The 20487-nt window shown below is 42.4% G+C and overlaps 1 protein-coding gene across 2 annotated transcripts in view; it reads right to left on the reverse strand.

Moving 5' to 3' along the window:
- Window positions 1–18136: 18136 nt before the first annotated feature.
- Window positions 18137–20487, reverse strand: part of BASP1 (brain abundant membrane attached signal protein 1) — a 71521-nt gene continuing 69170 nt past the window's right edge. For both annotated transcript variants that reach the window (XM_077809163.1, XM_077809164.1), the window contains exon 2: window positions 18137–19011. In XM_077809163.1, coding sequence (XP_077665289.1) covers window positions 18264–19001 — 738 coding nt within the window. In that variant the 5' untranslated portion in view covers window positions 19002–19011 and the 3' untranslated portion in view covers window positions 18137–18263. The remainder of the gene's footprint in view (window positions 19012–20487) is intronic.

The raw sequence follows: 20487 nt of genomic DNA on the forward strand, positions 1-20487 counted from the left end.
AAAAAATTTTCAAAGACATCACAGCTAATACGCGAGATAATGTTTCTCATGCTGTGAATGATCAATATGTGGTTTGGCTGAATGTAAACAAGAGAAAACTGAGTTTTGCACATTGTTCTCTTGTATTTAGGCAGAGTGGGGGACAAGGATTCATTCAAAAGAAAAATAAAACAAGCTTTAAAAAGCATTATTCTAGGTTCAGACCCCTTTATTTAAAAAAAAAAAAGTACCTTGGTGTTTCAGAGTAATGGTCCAGATCTCTGCAACAATTGTAGTGGAACACAGTGGTATTTATTTAAAGCTTGATTGTAATCCCCTTTGTTACATTGGATAGTTCCTTACACCATGAGTATTCCCACTGAAGTCAATGTAACTACATGCAGAGTACATTACTTCTCAAGGTACAAAGATAGTCTAGCCTTTCTTTATTTAGCTAATCGTCACCAGGGATCTGCAGAGCCTTTTCTAGTTGTTTTCAGAATGAAACATTTTAACAATCTAACAATGAGAGTGAGGGGAGATAGTTTTAAAAAAAAAAGCCCCCATTTAAAATAATCCACATAATGAGGAAGTTGCAATATCACTGTTTCATGCATGAACATGTGTTTAGGCAAGCTGCTTCTCTGAGCAAGGATCCACATGCAAACCTCTCCACCAGAGTGGAGTGCTTCACATGTGTAACAGTACAGGATAACTGCATCTGTGTTCCTCCTCTGCTCCAGGAGTGTCCAGCTAAGTCTCAGGCCTCCAGCTGTTCCTTGTCTCTGGGCAGTGTTGCCGGCACCCAATGCCAAGAGGCTGAACAACAGCTTGAGTTGGTTCGCTACCCGGTGTGCTACACCCAATAATCACAACGGGGTGGAGAAGCAGAAAAGTTTATTTGAAGCTTCAAAAAGGTACAGGGAGATTTGAATCTCAAATCCTGTACCCAGAGCAGGAAGTTACACAGGCTTTTATACATCCTTTTTCCCAGCATACTTATCCAATAGCAAGCTGCCCTAAGTATCCATATAGCCAGCCAATCCAGTTCCCAGCTAGTTCCCCGGTTCTCTGTATCATTTGTTAAACTATACATAAAGCTGCTTTATTCAGCATTGTTCTTCCATATCTCCCCTGTGTGGCCTTGCTTAGTTTAAGGCAGTCTAACTCTGCAACATATTGTTGCAGATTCTCAGCATAACCGCTGTGTGTGCCTCCAGGCGGGGGGGCCAAGGACACTTGGGCCTAGTATGCAGAGCTGCTGCGAGTGCCTCCAGGCGGGAGGGGGGGCGGGGCCAAGGACACCTGGGCCTACTGCGGGGGGGCTTCATTGACACTCGTGGGAGTTACCTAGTGGCCATGCCCCAGTGTCCCCAACAGCAGGGACCCGCATACCATTCCCTTCTGACCAGGGTTTTAAGGTTGCACAACCCTCTGCCATGCAGTGTGCCTGTGCTGTGCGTTCTCTCCAAGGGCTGTGACCGCTGTATGCCAATAGTTGTAAGTTACCACACAGCTCTTCCAAAGCAAGCGCGTGTAGAGACAAAAGCATACAGAGAAAATATATAAAAACAATGAAGAGGTCCTATATACTTAAAGATATCAGAAATAGCCCATCAGTCCTATGGGGCCCAGGTAGGCCAAAATCTTTCTGTACCTTAAATAAGGATGAGGGCGCCCGGTTTGCTAAACCCAACTCTCTTTAACCTCAGCCTTTTATACCAAAACGCTTACTTTGTCTCCTAGTCTCTTGAAAACAGGTAAATGTTCCCTCCCTTTATTCCACAGGAGGATAAGCTTCAAAGCCAGCCTTGGGATTTTGACTTAATTACCCCCTAGTGATTTCAGGAACACACAAATACACATCACCTGTATCTGTCCAAAGGGTTATGAATACTATACAGGTCACACCATCTGGCCCATCTCAATATAATTTTTTTTGATGTTTCCATGCTTTGAACATAGATTGGAATATGGTCCCCTATTGCAGGAGGTTGTAATACCTGTCACAGCCTGCTCTTCCCTCCAGATATAAGCACTGAGCAATTGAGGAAAGTGCTGCCTGGCATGCATAAAGCTGTGCGCACTTCAGGAAGAGGAGAGAGAATAATCTCAAAGAGTTGGAGGGAGCTGACAGGAGCTGGACCGGGGGAAGAAAAGGCAAGCAAATAGATTTTGTAGTACTGAAGCAAGGGAAAACTGGCACATACGTAGGGAGTTTGAGAGGAAAGAGTGGCATTGCTGTCACCTAATTAGGTGGGTGAAATTAGAGAGTGTCTGATGAGGAGATTTCACTGAGGACAGGGAAGGCAGGAAGCCCTTGGTCTTCCCCTCCTTAAGCCCTCACCCCAGCTTCCTTTCTCAATCACCGTGGACAACAGCACCATCCTGCCTGTCACTCAGGCCCATAACCTCGGCCTCATCTTCGACTCAGATCTCTCTCTAGGTCCTCAGGCCCAGGCTATGTCTAAATCTTGCCTATTCCTTCTGCGTAACATCTCTAAGATACAGCCTTTCTGAACTGTCCAGGCTCTCTTCTCAGTTACTTCAACAGCCTTGTCTCTGTCTGTGACAAAACGCAAGCTTGCCCTGCTCATGCCCATTCAGAATGCTGCTACTGAGATCATTCTCCCAGCCCATCTCTTTGACCATGTCCCTCCTCCCTTTGCAGCCCTCCACTGGCTTCCCCTTCTCTATTGCATTAAATGTAAGCTGCTTGTCTTCACTTTCCAAGCCCTTCATGGCTTTCTCCCCACCACATATCATCCCTCAATCGGTAATGAGATGCCAGTCTCCAGCACCCATTTCTCACATTTTCAAACAAGCATCTTTGTGCTTTCTCCAATGCTCACCCTCATACTTGGGAGAGCTCCCCATAAACATCCACAAAACTCCTTCAGACCCCTTCTTTCCATGTTGCCTGCAACAAACTTAACAACTGTTAAGCCACTAGTGTGCTGAAGTGACTACTGCCTATCATGCTGACAACTCTGTCGCAATGTTGCTTCATACTCCCTCTTTGGGGCTATAACTATCTGTTGTCTCCTCTCTTATACTGAGCTTGTAAGCTCTTTGTGACAGGGACTGTCTTTGTTTTGTGTTTGTACAGAGCCTGGCGAAATGGGGTTCTGGTCCATAACTAAGGCTCCTAATGCAATGGTAATACAAGTATTACATCATAATAAACAAGGAGAAAATCAGGAGCCTCTCTGAGAGAAGTGAGCTCCTCTGGACAAATGCTGTTGACAGGGAAAGGCGAGATCCACTGTGCACTGCACCAAACTGTGTGTCTGCCCACACACATGCAGGTAATGAACTGCCAAATTTTGTGCAGGGCCATGTGTCAGAAAAAAATCACTGATTGCCCCTCTAGGTTCCCCCAGTCAGTGGCAGCCAATGTTGGAAGGCAGGAACCTATTCCCCAGGCACCTCAAGGGCTTGGAAGGTAACCAAGGCACTGGGGAAATCAGTGAGGACCACAGTTTTGGAGGGAGCTGGAATGCTGAATGGGGGGTTGGTGTAGAAGAGACAGTGTTAGTGGGAAGGAGGGTACAAACATGGGGCAGCCTGGAGAGGGGAGTCTTGGAGGTAGACAGTGTCTGGGCCCTAGGGAGGAAGGAGTTTGGGGTGGAGGAATCTGGGCCAGGCTCCCCATTTCTGACCCCCATTCTATCCTCTGTTCCTCACTACGCTCCAGCCTGTCCTCCCTATTGGTTCCTTCACCTCCTTAGAAGCAGCCACTTCCTATGTCCCATAGGCTGATGTTGAGTTAGAACCAGCAGTGGGGGTGAGGGAGTGGAGAAGCAGAGGTCCCAGCTTCCTAAAGCCAGGCACTGCATTGGCCAGGAGGAGCAACTGCAGCTCATTGCCCACAGGCCAGCTGAAAGCAGGAGAATGCGAGAAAAGGGCTGCCAATATGTGTTGTGCCACATACAAGGTAACTCTTGGCAGCCCTGGTTGAGAGGCCAGACCTACAGCAACACTGCAGGAATTCAGTGTCAGCTCCTCAGGGCCTTGACTCTCTCTCATTTATACATCTGTACAGTACCTAGCTAAATGGTACCCAATCTCCATCGGGCCCTCTGAGTGTTCCAAAATGCAAATTAGTATCATGCCAGCTGTGGGCATGTACTGGCAGCCCTGTCCCTTCTCCCTGTAGAGAGAAATGTACAATAAATTGCATGCAAGTTTTTCTGTTACTTACACACTCGCTCACACTCTCTGTTAGCATCTTTCCACACAATGGAAGGTGCCAGCAGCATTTACCTTCCTCACAAAGCAGCAGATTCATGGAACAGTTTAAAACTGAAGGGGAGATATTCAGATCTCATTTACCTTAGTATAGGTCTGGAGCAACTACTTTTAAAATCAACCAGGAAACAGAATCTGGGTCATTATTTATTACCAAAAAGAAATATCAGTAGGTGGTTCTGCTTGAATTAAGAGGAGTGATTCCTACTCTGCAAAGAGACATTTCCCTTGGTTCTTGGAACCTGGGCCTCTTCGTAAAGAAGACAGGATCTGCAGGGGCACTATACAAAATCTATGGAAACCGAACTTTGTGCCTTGTGAGTCTACATCTGTGGAAAGCACACAGGCTGTTTGGCCCAACAGCACTTTGCTGCAGGACCACAGAAGTGGGAAGACAAAGGTGACTTTGCACCTCCTTTGTCACTTTTCAGTCCCACATCCATCTGCCAGCCAGTTTGCCAGCAGATTAAAGCAGCCTCAGGAGTGTTCTAAATTATGCCCTGCTAATCAAGATGGCTAATTATGACCCTAATGAGGATTGCCAAAGCAGAGTGAGGCTCCAACTATGCACCCTTTTCCCTAACCATACCTCAGTGACAAGGGTGGTGTTGGAGGTTACGTAGAGCTATTATGTCATCCAACAATTCCCCATACACATGGGAGTGCCCAGATAACTGGCTAAGTGCTAAGATTGCTTCTTTACGAAGCGTGACACTGAATGCAAGTTAAGTTGAACCTGTGGAACTTTATTAAATGCTGTCCATGTGGCTGCATTGCTTCCAGACTACCTTCCCACAGTCCCTGTTTTCCTGGTGTCTCATTAATATCAATCCCTCCAGGGAACAAGGGCCCTCTGACTTTAGATCCACTGATCATGATACACTTTCCCTATTTCACAAACATTTTAATAAAGCATTAAAGCCACATAATTGACACCCAGACCCCCATCCTGTGTCCCTTCAGCCAGAGATTGTTAGCACATAGCCATGTTGTAATCTCCTCTTTACCACAGACTCCACTGGTTACATAGTCTGAGATAGTTTGGTCTCCTCAACAGGCAATTACACCAGCAATGACCTTTCTCTGTCACTTCTCTTCTAGCCTAGCAAACTCTCTCTGTGTGGAGTCTCCTCCCTGTCAGTGGTGTTGGCCTCCAGATGGTTCTCCATCTCTCCATTCTATGGTGATCTCTCTAGTCTCTCCCTGAGTGTTGTGTGAACATGCTCATATCTCCTGCTCCTTTAGATCACTTGCCCCTCTTGTGTAATCACCTTGTATGACCTAAGTGCCATTTCATGACTCCTTTAGTGCACTTCTTTTTGTGTCTCTCTAATTGCTGGATTCTCACAGGAGTACGTGTCTCCAGAGCCAGGAGGTCCTTGGCTAACCTGTGGTACTCTAGTGCCTGCTTTCTCTGATTCATGGCCATCTCCTCTTGGTGATGTCTCCATCCTTCAGTTTGCAGCAGGTCTGCCCTCATTAGTAGTAAGATTTTGAGCCTTCGACCCATCAGGGCCTATGCTGGACTGCTTTGGCCCCCCCTGTTATGAGGTGTTCCAGTTTTCCAAAAATGCTAAGAAGGGATCTGAACCAGAAGAAACATCCTTAGAATCATAGACTATTAGGGTTAGAAGAGACCTCAGGAGGTCATCTAGTCCAATCCTCTGCTCAAAGCAGGACCAACACCAACTAAATCATTCCAGCCAAGGCTTTGTCAAGCCAGGCTTTAAAAACTTCTAAGAATGGAGATTCTACCACTTCCCTAGGTAACCCATTCCAGTGCTTCACCATCCTCCTCATGAAATAGTTTTTCCTAATGTCCAACCTAGACCTCCCCCACTGAAACTTGAGACCATTGCTTCTTGTTCTGTCATCTGCCACCACTGAGAACAGCCTAGCTCCCTCCTCTTCGGACCCCCCCTTCAGTTAGTTGAAGGCTGCTATCAAATCCCCCCTTCACTCTTCTTTTCTGTAGACTAAATAACCACAGTTCCCTCAGCCTCTCCTCATAAGTCACATGTCCCAGCCCCCTAATCATTTCTGTTGCCTTCTGCTGGACTCTCCAATTTGTCCACATCCTTTTTGTAGCCGGGGGGCCCAAAACTGGACGCAATACTCCAGATGTGGCCTCACCAGTGCCGAATAGAGGGGAATAATCACTTTCCTCGATCTGCTGGCAATGCTCCTACTAATGCAGCCCAAGATGCCGTTAGCCTTCTTGGCAATGAGGGCACACTGCTGACTCATATCCAGCTTCTCGTCCACTGTAATCCCCAGGTCCTTTTCTGCAGAGCTGCTGCTTAGCCAGTCAGTCCCCAGCCTGTAGCGGTGCATGGGATTCTTCCAGTTTAAGAGCAGGACTTGCACTTCTCCTTGTTGAACCGCATCAGATGTCTTTCAGTCCAATCCTCCAATTTGTCTTGGTCACTCTGGACCCTATCCCTACCCTCCAGCATATCTACCTCTCCCCTCAGTTTAGTGTCATCAGCAAACTTGCTAAGGGTGCAATTAATCCCATCATCCAGATCATTGATAAAGATGTTGAACAAAACCAGCCCCAGGACTGACTCCTGGGGCACTCCGCCTGATACTAGCTGCCTACTAGACATTGAGCCGTTGATCACTACCCGTTGAGCCCAACAATCTAGCCAGCTTTCTATCCACTTTATAGTCCATTCATCCAATCCATACTTTAACTTGCTGGCAAGAATACTGTGGGAGACCATATCAAAAGCTTTGCTAAAGTCAAGATATATCACATCCACTGCTTTCCGCACATCTACAGAGCCAGTTATCTCATCATAGAAGGCAATCAGGTTGGTCAGGCATGACTTGCCCTTGGTGAATCCATGTTGACTGTTCCTGATCACCTTCCTCTCCTCCAAGTGCTTCAAAATGGATTCCCTTGAGGACCTGCTCCATGATTTTGCCGGAGACTGAAGTGAGGCTGACGGGTCTGTAGTTCCCCAGGTTCTCTTTCTTCCCTTTTTTAAATATGGGTACAATATTTGCCTTTTTCCAATTGTCCAGGATCTTTGTGTCAGTATCTTAGCTTTTTTCAAAGCTGATTCATTTTACCATTACTCTGGATACTCTAGGGAGGAGGTGTGGTGCTCGAATTCCCATTTGCATGCAAATTCTTCTGAGGCAAAATGGAGTCTGTTGTCAGTGAATACAGTGTCTGGAATTCCATATCTTGCAAAATAGGCCTTCAGTTTTCTAGTCCCTGACTTGCTTCTTGTATCAAGCAGGGCATCAACATCCCCAAAAAACTTTTCCTCTGGTCAGGTGGGCAGCTCGTGTGATAGTTAACACATGACCAGCAGATGTCAGTCTCTTCTGTGAACATTGATAGCTGTGTATTCATTCCTGGCCAGTAAACACATTCTTGAGCCCATGTAAGATTGCTTTCAATGCCCAGATGTGAGGCATTTATTTATTTCCATGACATCCTTATGTAATGAGGTGGGGACAACAGCTTTCTGTCCTCAAGATATGATTACATGCTGTACACTCAGCTCCTCTTTAATTTAAAAATATGGATCTGCTCCTACTGCTACTTGGCTTTTGTCTTCTGGCAACCCTGCTGTTGCTTCCTTGACTGCCTGTAGTTGAATAGCCTATTTTTTTATTTATTTATTTATTTTTAGCCTCTTAGATTTCCAACAATTTTGCAGTTGAAACTGGGAGCAAGTCCAGCATGTTAATAGATTCAATGTCTTGATTGCCTTCCTCCAACTCACAGATCTGACTATATATGCCCTGCTCATGGTGTCAGCTAACACCAGTAATCATCCTATGCAATATCTGATTTATACCTAGTAGTGTGGGAGGCTGATCAACATGTGCTGCAATCTCTTTGCAGCACTATGAAAGGGCCTTGAAATTGTTGAGTCTTGGGGTTTGTGGTCTGATTTAACTATTAGTGGGTGGCCAGAGGTGTACTGATGGAATTGCTTCATTCCAAATAGCACAGCCAGCTCTTTTTCCATTTGGGCTTACCCCTGTTCAGTCTCTGACAGGGCATAAGTGATCGACTGCCACTGCAAAAGAGCTACACCCAGTCCTTTCTCTGATGTATCATACCAGAGCATCAGTTACTGTCCTGGTTGGTATCATCTGTTACAGCATGCCCAATGTTTTCTTTGGGGACCTGGCCAGTCCCACTCAACTGCCTGCCTTCTGAACTCGCATATGTGTTCCACTACAGCAGCCAGGTGTGGACAGAACTTGGACAGAAAATTTATCATTCTTTGAATTGCTATTACCCTTTCACATCTACTGGAGCTACCAGTTCTGACTGCTTTGATCTTGGACTCTGCGTTCAGTCCCTCTACTGTGAGCTGACATCCCATGTACGTTACCTCATGCTGTTTGAGCTGTGCTTTTTCCGAGTTGAGTTTTATGTTCTTGTCCCTGTATTGCTGAAGAAAAGCTTGTCATTTTCTGTCATGGTCTCATTCAACTTTTTTAACACTGCTCCATTCACCAACAATAAGGATATCATGTGTGAGTATTTTCACCTGAGGCAGTCCTTCCAGCACTCTGATGAATCTTCTCTGAAACACCTCTGGTGCTGGGCTTATGCACATTGGCTTGCACAGCCTTCTGCAGTGACCAGTGTTGCAAAGGTTGTCAGCATGCTGGACTCTTTATCCAGGCTTTATCCAGTGCCACAACCAATTCCTCACATCACAGACTAGATAGTAACATCTTTTCAATACCCAGTTCAGTGGCTTTGGGTCTGTGCAGATACATAATTTGCCTGATGGCTTCTTTACCACCACCATGCTGCTTACCCAGGCTGTTCTGGCCTCAGTGGGTGCAGATATCCCTGCCTTGCAGACTTTTGAGCCACCTAAATGCTGGATTACATAGTGCCACTGCAATTTTCCTTCATGGTAAGCACACAGGTTCCACTGCCTTCCCCCCCTCCCCCCCCCCTTTTTTTTTTTTTTGAGCAATAGTTCCCCAAGGCTGCTAGGACAGCTGTGTGACTTTAAGCAGTGATGAGCTTCAGATTAGCATAGACCTCTCTTCCTTGTTCCCCAATGAAGTAAAAGAGGAGTGTTACTTTCCTGTTGCTGTCCTCCTGCATGGCTAGGTCTGTACACAGCTCTAACTCCTCCTTCTAAGTTTGTGCCTGCAAAATCCAGGCCCCGGGGAGTTTCAGACTGAGTTCCATAGCTCATGTTGCCAGGTGCTGCACTGCAGAGAACTCACCCACTGCCACCAGGCATCATTCACAAAGAAGGAAGCTGAATGCAGATTAAATTGAACACGCAGAACATTATTAAACCCCGTGGACTGTTCTGTCCATGTGGCTTGAGCCGCTTCCAGTCTAATTCCCTATCTTCTCTGTTATCCTGCTATCTCATCAATAACAGGAAAGATGGGCTCTCTGACTCCAGTTCCACTGATATTACAAGGCCTTGATTTTTAAAGATATATGGGTGCCTAATTGTCTTGATATCCTACATCCCATTTTCAAAACGATTTGGGCCCCAGATCCTCAAAGGTAACTAGCTTCTATTTATTTCAGCTGATCAGTTGGCAGTGATCATTGTGTGCAAAAATGACACCTCCCATCCCCCACATATTTTCATGAGAAACATCATTGTAATTTCATTTCTGGCATTTCATGGTGCAGAAAGTTTACTTTTTGTCAAAGTGGCATGCGTTGCATCATATGCAGTGTCATTGTAACAATGTGTGTCACACTGATCTGTTTGAATAGATGAATTCTCCTGTGAGCATGACAGTTGTCTGAATTAAATCTCAAATAAGGTCAACTCCTTTAATCAGTGTACAAAATTTAAGTGGCTTCATTACACAAAACTTTCAGATTTTACCATGAAAACGGTCAATTTTAGACAATTTAAGCCCTCCATTGGAACACCTGTTGGTAGGCTTCAAATTTGTATCCTAATGCTTGCAATTAACTGCAGGTGTGAGTATATCCCTGCGTCCCTATTGACCCTCACTGGGGCTATGCAGACAGCAGTTCTGCTCCTATGTAGCAGTCATTTCTCTTTCTCAAGGTAGCTACATCTCTGCACCAGGAGTCCTCCTTTGTAGCATCCTACAAGATTCAATTTTTACCCTTCTCTTTTTCTCTACATACATTCTACATCTTCAACCTAAATCATTGCTTTTTCACTAATACCCAGCTATCTATGATGGCTTTCATGATTCTTCCCTGTCTGTTCTCTGCTTGCCTTGACTGAGTAAATTTGGGGCTTCTCCAAAATTTCCTCTTGGGAAAGAGGAATAGCACATTCTCTCTCCTCAGGTCAAACCTTTCAGTTACCTTCACTTGTCCTATGTTTGGAGTCATCCATGTATGACACTCACTGCCTTAATTCCAGTTTTGCTGAAATCAGAATGCAGCCTTTAATTTCTCATCTTAACTATTGTAATTTCTTCATCTAAGGCTTCACCAAATCCTAGTCCTCTCAGAGTGGCAGCATGTGCAGAATGTTGCTTGCCGTGTCAAATTACTTCATTGGTTTCTCATTCATTTCCCAGATTGCCCTAATGTTTTTTTAAAAACTCTCCATGAAATTGTTACAGCATCCGACAGACCTTTTTTTCCCTTAGCTCCTCCATGCATTCATGTAGTGGTCTCTTCTCTCTATCTCCAAGCAATTGTACCACTGTTGGTGAAAGACTATTTTCTCCTGCATCTTCTACGGTCTGGAACCTTTTGACTGTGCCTCTCTGCTTCATTAATGATCAATTTCATCAAATTCCCAAACACTTCTCTTTTCTCTCCTTTCAATGCATGTTAATTTCCCTCCCATTATTTGTCACAGAACCATCACTGTACCATTTACTTTAACTAAAGATGTTTTGGGAAGACAATATCAAAATTCCACCTGAGGATCTGGTCCAATATGTATTGTACAGGTAAGCTATGACAAAATGTAGCAGTTGGAGTGGGGTAAAGTTCAAATCTAGAGTACTAGATACAGCTTCACTGCTCAAATAATACAGCCATCCTACAACTCATGCCTATAAAAATAGTATATATCACTTTCTTCCCTTTTTATTATGAATTTTCTCCCCTCAGTGTGTGCGTGCATATGTATCCTTAATTTTTCCCATTAATTTCAGATTTATACAATTTTCAGTGTTCATAAAAAGATTATGAAAAGTCTTGAATAAACTCTGAAATCTGCTATGAGATTTAGTGCAAATTCATATAAATTAGTACTCAGTAAACAACTGCAATTCAGATCCAAACTTATCAGTAATTAAGTTATCACAAAGAATAAGAGTTTAATTCTCTAGCAGCCTGTGATAATGACTGTGTATTGTAATGCAAAATGATAGTTACGAGAATATTTTTGCACAAATTGTGCGAAATAGCTCATTAAATTAAAATGGAGGACAAGTCTTGAGTACAGGGGGCCAGATCCTGAGTTGGTATAATCAGTGTAGCTCCCCTGACTTGACTGAAATTATGCCCATTTACAACAGCTGAGGATCTGGCTCAGAATCTAATTAGTAAAATGCTAAATGGATTGTCAAATGCTTAACTAGGACTAATCTTTGAAAATTTGCCTTTTTTATGGATTGATCAGTACCACTGAAGCTTCAGTCAACAATGAACATGTTTTAAATGTTAGATAAAATATTTAAATAATACATTTTAGAAGTTCTTATACTATGAAAGGTTATTTAAGGTTTAATGGGATTGAAATTGTTCCTGTGCACCATACTGATTATGAGATACTGTAGTTTGTCTTTTGAAACACAAAAGGCTCGCTTGGTAATACTTCCTTTTATTTAAAAATAAAAATAAAGTGCAGCTGACAGAATTACAATAATCAGATAGGGCAGCGGAGCTTAAAACAACAATGTGTTTAGCACACAGACGTGATATCTTTTGAAATCTATGCAGGGTCTTTTCGCTTACAGCATTCCATTTCAGAATCCAGGGCTATCGTAAAACAAAAGGTTTGCTCTTTCAACCTTGTACCAATTTTCATCAATATAAAAATCTTTGACCTCTCCAGCCCACTGGATCCACTTAGCCACATTTGATTAATGAATTGTGTGATATCTCAATGGTTCCAATCCCTAGGACACTGAAATTGTCCAAACACAATTGAGAAGCAGGGAAAAATCTAATTAGTGGAGTTAGGTATCATGGAATTCTCCTATCATATGTAGTTGAAATATAGGACCATGAGCCTACCTTCTAGTCTAGTTACATTGACTCTTTGTGGTCTCAGGTACAGAAGTCAATCTCAGTTGTAGATTTCCCCTGGGAGGTACTGCAGGTACTATAGGTAACCAACCCATTTTTCAGAGAGGCACTTTGTGGATTGTGTTTAAAATACTAAATATTAAGAGCCTCCGCCATTCTATTGCCTGTAGGATTTACAGCATGGGCAGCACTTGTTCCAGTTTTCAGTTAGTAGCTCACGAAAGCTTTTGCTCAAATACATTTATTAGTCTCTAAGGTGCCACAAGTCCTCCTTTACTTTTTGTGAATATTTTTGAGAGTTCCATTTTTTTTGTCCAGAGTTAGGACTGGGAAAACTTTTGAAATCTTAAATTCTTGTGGGATGGGAAAACTGTTTCCTACCCAGCTCTAGCTAGGATTGTAAACCAGTTCCGTTTACCATGATGGCCTCTAGTTCTACTGCCCCCAAGGAACTGGAATGTGATCACCAATTCATTGCAACTTTGGCCCCCAAGACACTTAACAGATGGTAAGTACATTTTGGTAACATTGGTGTGTTCACATTTTTTAACCTCTTCACAGTATGCTGGGTTATTCCTGAATTTACACCAAACTTTCAGGTAAAACTGTGTAAACTGACATTATGGGCCTGATAGGCCTCCCATTAAAGTAAATAGAAATAGTTCCACATTAACTTTAAATGGGAATTGGATCAGGCTCTAGACTTCCTCAAAGTCTCTGACTAAATGATAGTAGCAAAGGCATGAGACTGTGCATGCTATTGTGACTTTACCAAGTGCCTCACTGTCCCATAATCAACATAACAACCTATATTACAAAACGGCAGCACCACAGAGTATTGCTGACAGTCCAGAAGAACTATTTAAAAATGATTTCAGGGTACAAAAATATAAATACACTTTTAAATCCTATCATTTTTTCATGTGAATGATAGGACATACTTCCACCATCCTCTCCCCTTTGAAAAGAACGCAGTGCGATTCACTTATGTTCCTGATTCCATCTGTCATTTGTAACTTATACCAAAGTTAATTCCGTAATGGACAGATAGTGAAACACACATTTTGTTAGCCAAAAATTTGGCATGCCAGTTTGAAACACAGGAGCCAGTGAAAATGCAGTTATACAGAGTATGATGACAATTCCAAGACCTTATTATAGGGACAAATTTTGCTATCATTAGTACGAACATTTCAGCGGAGTTATTTCAGGATTACCCTGGGGGGACAGAGCAGAATTTGGCCCGTGAGTATTAAAATGCAGAGCAAGATCCAACTGGTAAGCATTAATCCATCTCAATATTTTGATGCTTTGCCAAATCTTTTGACATTTTCCCAACCCTTCTGTAAACATGACAACCCATTTTTAGGCTATGTAGGTTCTAGGTACAGCAAAGGTCTCATTGCCACATGTTATGGTACACCTCTAACATATTGCAATATAGGATTTTATTTTAAATGAAATCCTGTCCTAGATTGATGCCCAAAGTAATGTAGTGGTTTAGCTAAGGAGAATGTCACACTACCTGCACAAGACACATCACTCTCCTTGCAATGAAAAAGTGTTAGATGAGCCAATGGAGATGCCCATTCTGTTGCCCTGGAGGGACTCAGGCACAACTCCATGACATTCTCCAAAGCAAAATAAGTTTAAGAACATTGCCATTCTGGGAAACAGGGAAGACAACTACTGGTAAGTACTTTCAGCAAACAGTGCATCATTCCTTCCCCTAGTTTAGATTCCCCTTTTATTTCTGTGTCATATACTACCATGAAAGGAGTGGAGCTTTTTAGAGTTCGACATGTCTAAATGAATTTATTGGATCACATACTGGTTAACTCTATACCACAAATATTTTTACTATTGCTGTAAAGTCCAAGGTATGGTTATAACTCAGCGAGAGAGAGAATCTCAGAGTTGAAGCACTCAGCTGGCATTCAGGAGACGTGGGTTCAGTTCCTTGCCCTCAGACTTCCTCTGTAGCTATAGGAATATCAGTCTCTGTGCTTCAGGTCCCCAGAGGAAAACCAATTCCTTATTCCCCACCCAATGTCTGCTCAGCTGGTATGCTCTTTGGGGCAGGGTTGTCTCTTAATGCAAGAGTACACAATGGGGCCCAGATCTCTGGTGGGGTGTCTAGGTGTTTGTATAATACACACAAGTCACCAAAAGTTTTGACTGCAGTGACAGAATCAATTGTACAACCATATGTACAATAGCAAAAGAAATGCCCAGCCATTTCAGGTTAGTTAAAACACCTACATGTGGTTGCATTTCCCTCCACCCCTCCCCATTTTTCAAGTGCAAGCATGTGTTTGCCTTCTTTGCACATGCCTCACGATTTATTGTCCGCAAAAGTACCTCATACCCATCGTCATACACCATCTAAAAGCTAAGGAGGAAACAGCCATCTCCATACTGCAGAGTCTGTGGAGTTTGTGGGTGGATTTACTGCCAACTGTCGCTGAGTCTGCTTGATGTGGATACTGCTGTGGCGTGTTTGGGTTTACTTCATTTGTCTCCCATCACCGATGAAGCATTAATGTGAGGAATCATCTGAGTTCTAATTGCTCTGTATCCCAGGATTGATCAAAAGCTAAAGTATTTGTTCAGTCTGTATGAAGTTGGGAGAGATTAAAATGCTTTTCTATACATTATATGGAAGGTGAAAGTGTAGTGCTGGAGTAGGACACTTATTTGAATATCACCATAGTCAACAAGTTACATACCTATTCTTCTTCAGCATCTGCTTTCCCATTCAAAGGCAGCAGGGTCAGAGTGCAGATTTCGTCCCAATAATTCCAGGTTGATTCACATACTACATTAACAGAGATAACTCAGAGAATTCAAAGATTAAGGCCAGAAGAGACCATTGTGATCTTTCTGATCTGACCTTCTATATAACATAGCCCATAAGGCTTGTCTGAATTAATTCCTGTTTGAACTAGAATATAGCTTGGGGCGGGGGGGGGGGGGAGCAGAGTGCCAATCTTGACATAAAAATATCCAGTGATAAAGAATCTACCACAACCCTCAGTAAGTTGTTCCAGTGGTTAATTACCCTCACTACTGAACAGTGCGCACCTAGGTGTCTGAATTTGGCTAGCATCAGCTTTCAGCCATTGGGTCTTTTTGTCCCTTTGTCTGCTAGATTCAGTGCATTACCTCTTTCTATCTTGAATTAGTCTTAACTAAGGTAAGAAAAAGTAATGTCGGGTTCTGGTTTTAGCTTCTCCATCAAGAACAAACACCACATGACAAGATGCATAGTCATATTGGTTAATGCACTACTGGAAGATACTTGGATATTATGGCAATGAGTGCTGGAGAGAATTTTAAAAAAATCTCCAAAAATGTATCCATGTTGGGAAGTTATGGGATTTGGTGCAATAGATTTTTCAGGGAACCCTAATGATTAGCAAGGCAAGGATGCTGCAGGTGCATTGACAGAACTTGGTGGACTAACTTGCACACTGGCTGCCTGGACTCTGCTCTCCTTTAGGTATTGTCATTCAGCAGAAGACACATTTACTTTGAATTTTTAAGAAGTAATCAACAGTGAGTTGTTTGAAGTTTTGATACATGAAAAAGCAAATCTGATCTTGACATACTAGGAGTGAAATTCACTAACGTGCACAAGGATGCATTCGTCTTGTGTTGGCCTTAAGCTCCACTTAAGCCTCTGGAGCCAGATCAAAAGTCAGTAGGACTAACTTCTGTTGACTCCAATGGGCTTTGCATCAGGCCCATGGTGCTTTGTTCCCTCTATGTGAATGAAATACATAAACACTACAACATGTTCGGAATGCAATTTTAAGATACTTTTAATCACAAATGAACTCCTCTCTCTCTCTTCTCTCTGTGTAAACCTTTCAAGGATAAACCCAAAGGAAGCACGTTGAGTCATGATTTCTGATATTTGGATTGTCTGTGTGTGTTATCTATATTACCTTTAAAACAAGATTCCTGTTTAACATATCCATTCATGCATTTGGTAGGTCTACAAGTTATTCTGTTTTTGTTTACTACTGCACTACTTCTCTTATTATCACTGAACAGCAGATTGAGTATGGTGACTGACAGACTATGATGCCCCTGAGTAATATCCCAGAGCAGGAATCTTTCTTAACCTTGTTTTATGAACTCGAGATTGCATATGGTAATCTTGAGCTGCATCAGATAGGGACACCTTGCTTGTGATTATCTTGCAGTTCAGACGGATTTTAAAAATGACATGACATGAAAAATTCTATTGAAAGAGATTTGATCAATTCTGTTCACTTACACACCTATAGCCATATTTGAAGGAAGAAGCATTTGGCTTCTGTCAGTCATGAGCTCGAGGTTGCCTGCTGCATAGCAGTATTGAGAAGTTAACAAAATGTAACAGTGAAAGAAGTATTTTAATGGGACTCCAACTAATCTAGGATTAAGCTCTATCGCATCATTTTAAAAGATGCATTTTTTGAAAAAAAAAATGCATTGTCTCTTTTTTCTGATGGACTATTCATCTTACATCAAGTAAAACTTAAAATCAACCAAGACGCTTGTAGCTGTGTATAATAGGAAGTGAGCATATTCAGAAGCATTTATTTGGATTTAAAATGGCATTAGCATATGACAGAGTTTATATTCTGCTTATGCATAGCATATAAAGTATTTCCTGTTCACTCACTATCTCTAAACTCTCATGGAGCTCTGTATCACACGTGAGAGTTTATAGCAAAATATCTCTAGGGTCAGATTCAAATATCCTGACTGATGCTGAGTAGCACTTTATACTGGTACTCATTGTGAATGTGGGTAGCTGAATCCTGACCACAGTGATTTTGATTTGCCCTCAAATAATCATCTTTTTCCTCTGAATATGTGGATTGTGGATGCCAGGCTGTCAGAGCTAAATATGAAGAATTAGTCTAAATAAACTATCAATCTTTACACCTTTATTTTTTTTTAAATTATTTAACTTTTATTACTGTTGCACCATTTATACAATTACATATAATTTCAATGCATCCATTGTACATTTTGTTTTTCATTTGTTTTCCAATGAGTGGTGTGTGGTGTCTGTGACACAGAATGGAAGAGAAACTGGAACTGCAATGAACGCAGACTTTTTCATTTCCACTGACCAATAAACAGAACTACAGGTGCACCCAACCACAGACATGCATTAACTCGTCATGAGAAATCTAGGTAGGCTAAGTAGGATGAGAATGCTGTTTACTCCCAAAAATATTTGGAGAGGAAGAAGAATTGGAGGATTGGCATTGAGAAAAATGTGGACAGCTAAGTGGGTTTGTCTGAAAGTTGGCATTCATCCACTGCATAAAAAATATATCAAAATAAGAAAGGGTGTAAATAAAAAAAAAAAAAACACCCACAGAAAATGCTGCTTTCATAAAGATCTGATTGCCTTGGCACAAGCCCAGCGGGCAGAATCAAATGCACCACTCCCAAACCCCATTACAGAACGAAAAAAAGATTTTGATACATTGGTGGAGTGCATTTACAGCAGTTCAGATACAAAAGATGTGCTGTACTTTCAGACATCCATATTTTTAAATCCTGGCAGAAAGTATATTAGATATTTCCCCACAAAAATACTATTTGGATTCTTCCCCCCCCTCCCTTGCTCCCTCCCAACTTGATGGGACATCCTTTTTTTTTTTTTTTTTTTCCCCCCTGGGCAATACATATTATTTCAGATCTGAAACAAGTTAGTATAGCTGAAAAAATTAAAAAAAAAAAAAAAAAGAAAAAGAAAAAAAAAAGACACAGGTTGTTTTAAGTGGTTAATTTCAACAGGCTGTCCAATTTAATCTTGCACTGCTATGGTTTGATCCGAATTAGTCGCTGGAACTTCAGAAGATTTCGCTTCCTCTGGTGGGGCTGCAGGCGCTGAAGCCTTGGGAGTAGAACTAGGTGCTTCTGTTGCTGCCGGGGTCTCCTTGGAAGAAGGTGCAGCCTCGCTGCTGCTAGGTTTTGAGTCTGAAGCTGGGGCCACATCACTTTTAGTTTCTTGGGCTGCAGGTGCTGCGGGAGCCTCAGTCTTTTTGGCTTCCCCTTCCTCTTTGCTCTTGTCATCTGCTTTACTAGTAGCTGTGGCTTCTGAAGGCTGGGAAACTTTTGCATCATTGCTGGGCTCAGAAGTTTTAGATGCTTCACTACTGGCAGCAGGAGCAGAGGCTGAAGTCTGTTCCTCTTGCTTAGGTGCCAGTTGTTCATTGTTCTTCTGTGGCTCCACTTTTGCGTCGACAACAGCCTCTGGCTTCTCTGGTTCAGATTTCTGGACTTCTTCCTGGCTCACGGCTTTTTCTTTTTCCCCTTCTTTGTCTTCTGTCTTATTGGCAGCAACCTGGGACTCTTTATCACCCTTCTCCTCCTTGTTGTTCTCCTTCACTTCTCCGGTCTCTGTGGTTTGCTGGGCATCCTCATTCTGTTTTGGAGTCTCCTCTTCCTCGGTAGCTGCTCCCTCAGCCTTCTTGTCCTTGTCTTTAGCTTTTTCATCATTTACATTGTACCCCTTCTTCTTCTTGCTAAGTTTGCCTCCCATGTTTGGAGTTCTGCAAAAAGGAAAAAAAAGTGGTTACCAAAAACCTCTACCTAGCCTCCCCAAAGCTAAATTACTTACTACTTCTCACACCAGCAGCTGGAAAGTTTGGGTGCTGCCTATTCCAGCAGAGAATGCAGTAACTTGATCAGTGATTAGCTACTGAACACAATGATCTACTAGAGTGCCAAACACCTATCAGGTCACTACCTGCCCTGCCCAAGAGGCCCTGCAATACTTGGGCAACCAGATCCTTAAATCATCACCCCATGAATTCAAGAAGAATCAGCTGCTAGTGCTAGTTACCCCTCCACCTTCCAATTTCTGTCAAGAGGAATTGAAAAGGGAGGAAGAGGAAGCATGCAACTCTATCTTTTATGTCTCGGAAAGGTATTCAAAGGTAATAAAAGAAGAAGAGCTCAGGAGTACCATTCAAGTTAGACAGATACTAAATTTGAATCCTTACAAAGCCTAGCTGCTGTATCCATCTCTGGCAATCACAAAAATCGACCATAACTCATTCCCTAAGAAAACTTGTTAAGGATTTACTTGTCCCCAGAAATGCTTTTAGAGGCCTTGAGAATAAAAGTGGTCACTGCTTCTCAGTGATTGAAGTGAATCTATCACATACAAAGCAACTTAACAGCACTGATCCATACTAGGGGTGCTTGGTGTAACAAAAAACACCACCAAGTAGTGCATGTTCAGTAGCCAGATTTCACATGTTAATAACTCAGCTATTTATATTTTGATGCAGAGCTAAGACCGCAGGCCAAGTTTTAGCCTAAAATTTATTTTATTTTTTACAGCCAAGCTATAAACTGATTCAAACTGTTTTAGAATGAAAGTGCTGACCCAACTAACAGTGACACTGAATGGATTTATGTTTTCCCTAACATAAAAGGCTGCATATACTTCACAACAATGTCCAGTGCCTTACATAGCTCATTCCCACTAAGAAGGCAGATTGCCCACTGGGTGTGTATGCACAGAGGACAAAAATGTGCACCCAAATTCAAGTTCGATTAAGTGGACATGTCCATTAGGTTCAAAATTAAAATGGAATCAAGAATCAGGAAGGACTTTGGAATAAGGACTTACCTGGCTTATTGTGCAACTTATCCTGTCGTTCCTTCATATTGCAGCACATATGGTATGTAAGAATCTCCCACTGTTTTAATTCAGTCACATAAGGAACCTTATGAGCTGCAATACTTGGGCACAGCAGGTTGAGTTAAGAAACAGCAATACTGACAACCTGAAATACAGCAAGGCTATTACAGCTCTTCTAATAGAGAGAAATAAACCCAGTGTGGGGACTTTTTACATGCAGGTTTATATATACTACACAATGTAATATAATCTATTTAATATGTTTAAAATGTTATACCTCTTTCTTCCAGCTTCTCGCCAAGATTTTTAGATGTACTAGGAATTGGATCCCTAACCTGAGTCACCTTAAAGAGACTCAACTTTCAGAATCCCCAAG

The sequence above is a fragment of the Eretmochelys imbricata genome, chromosome 2, assembly GCF_965152235.1.
Source record: "Eretmochelys imbricata isolate rEreImb1 chromosome 2, rEreImb1.hap1, whole genome shotgun sequence".
Classification (NCBI taxonomy): domain Eukaryota; kingdom Metazoa; phylum Chordata; order Testudines; family Cheloniidae; genus Eretmochelys; species Eretmochelys imbricata.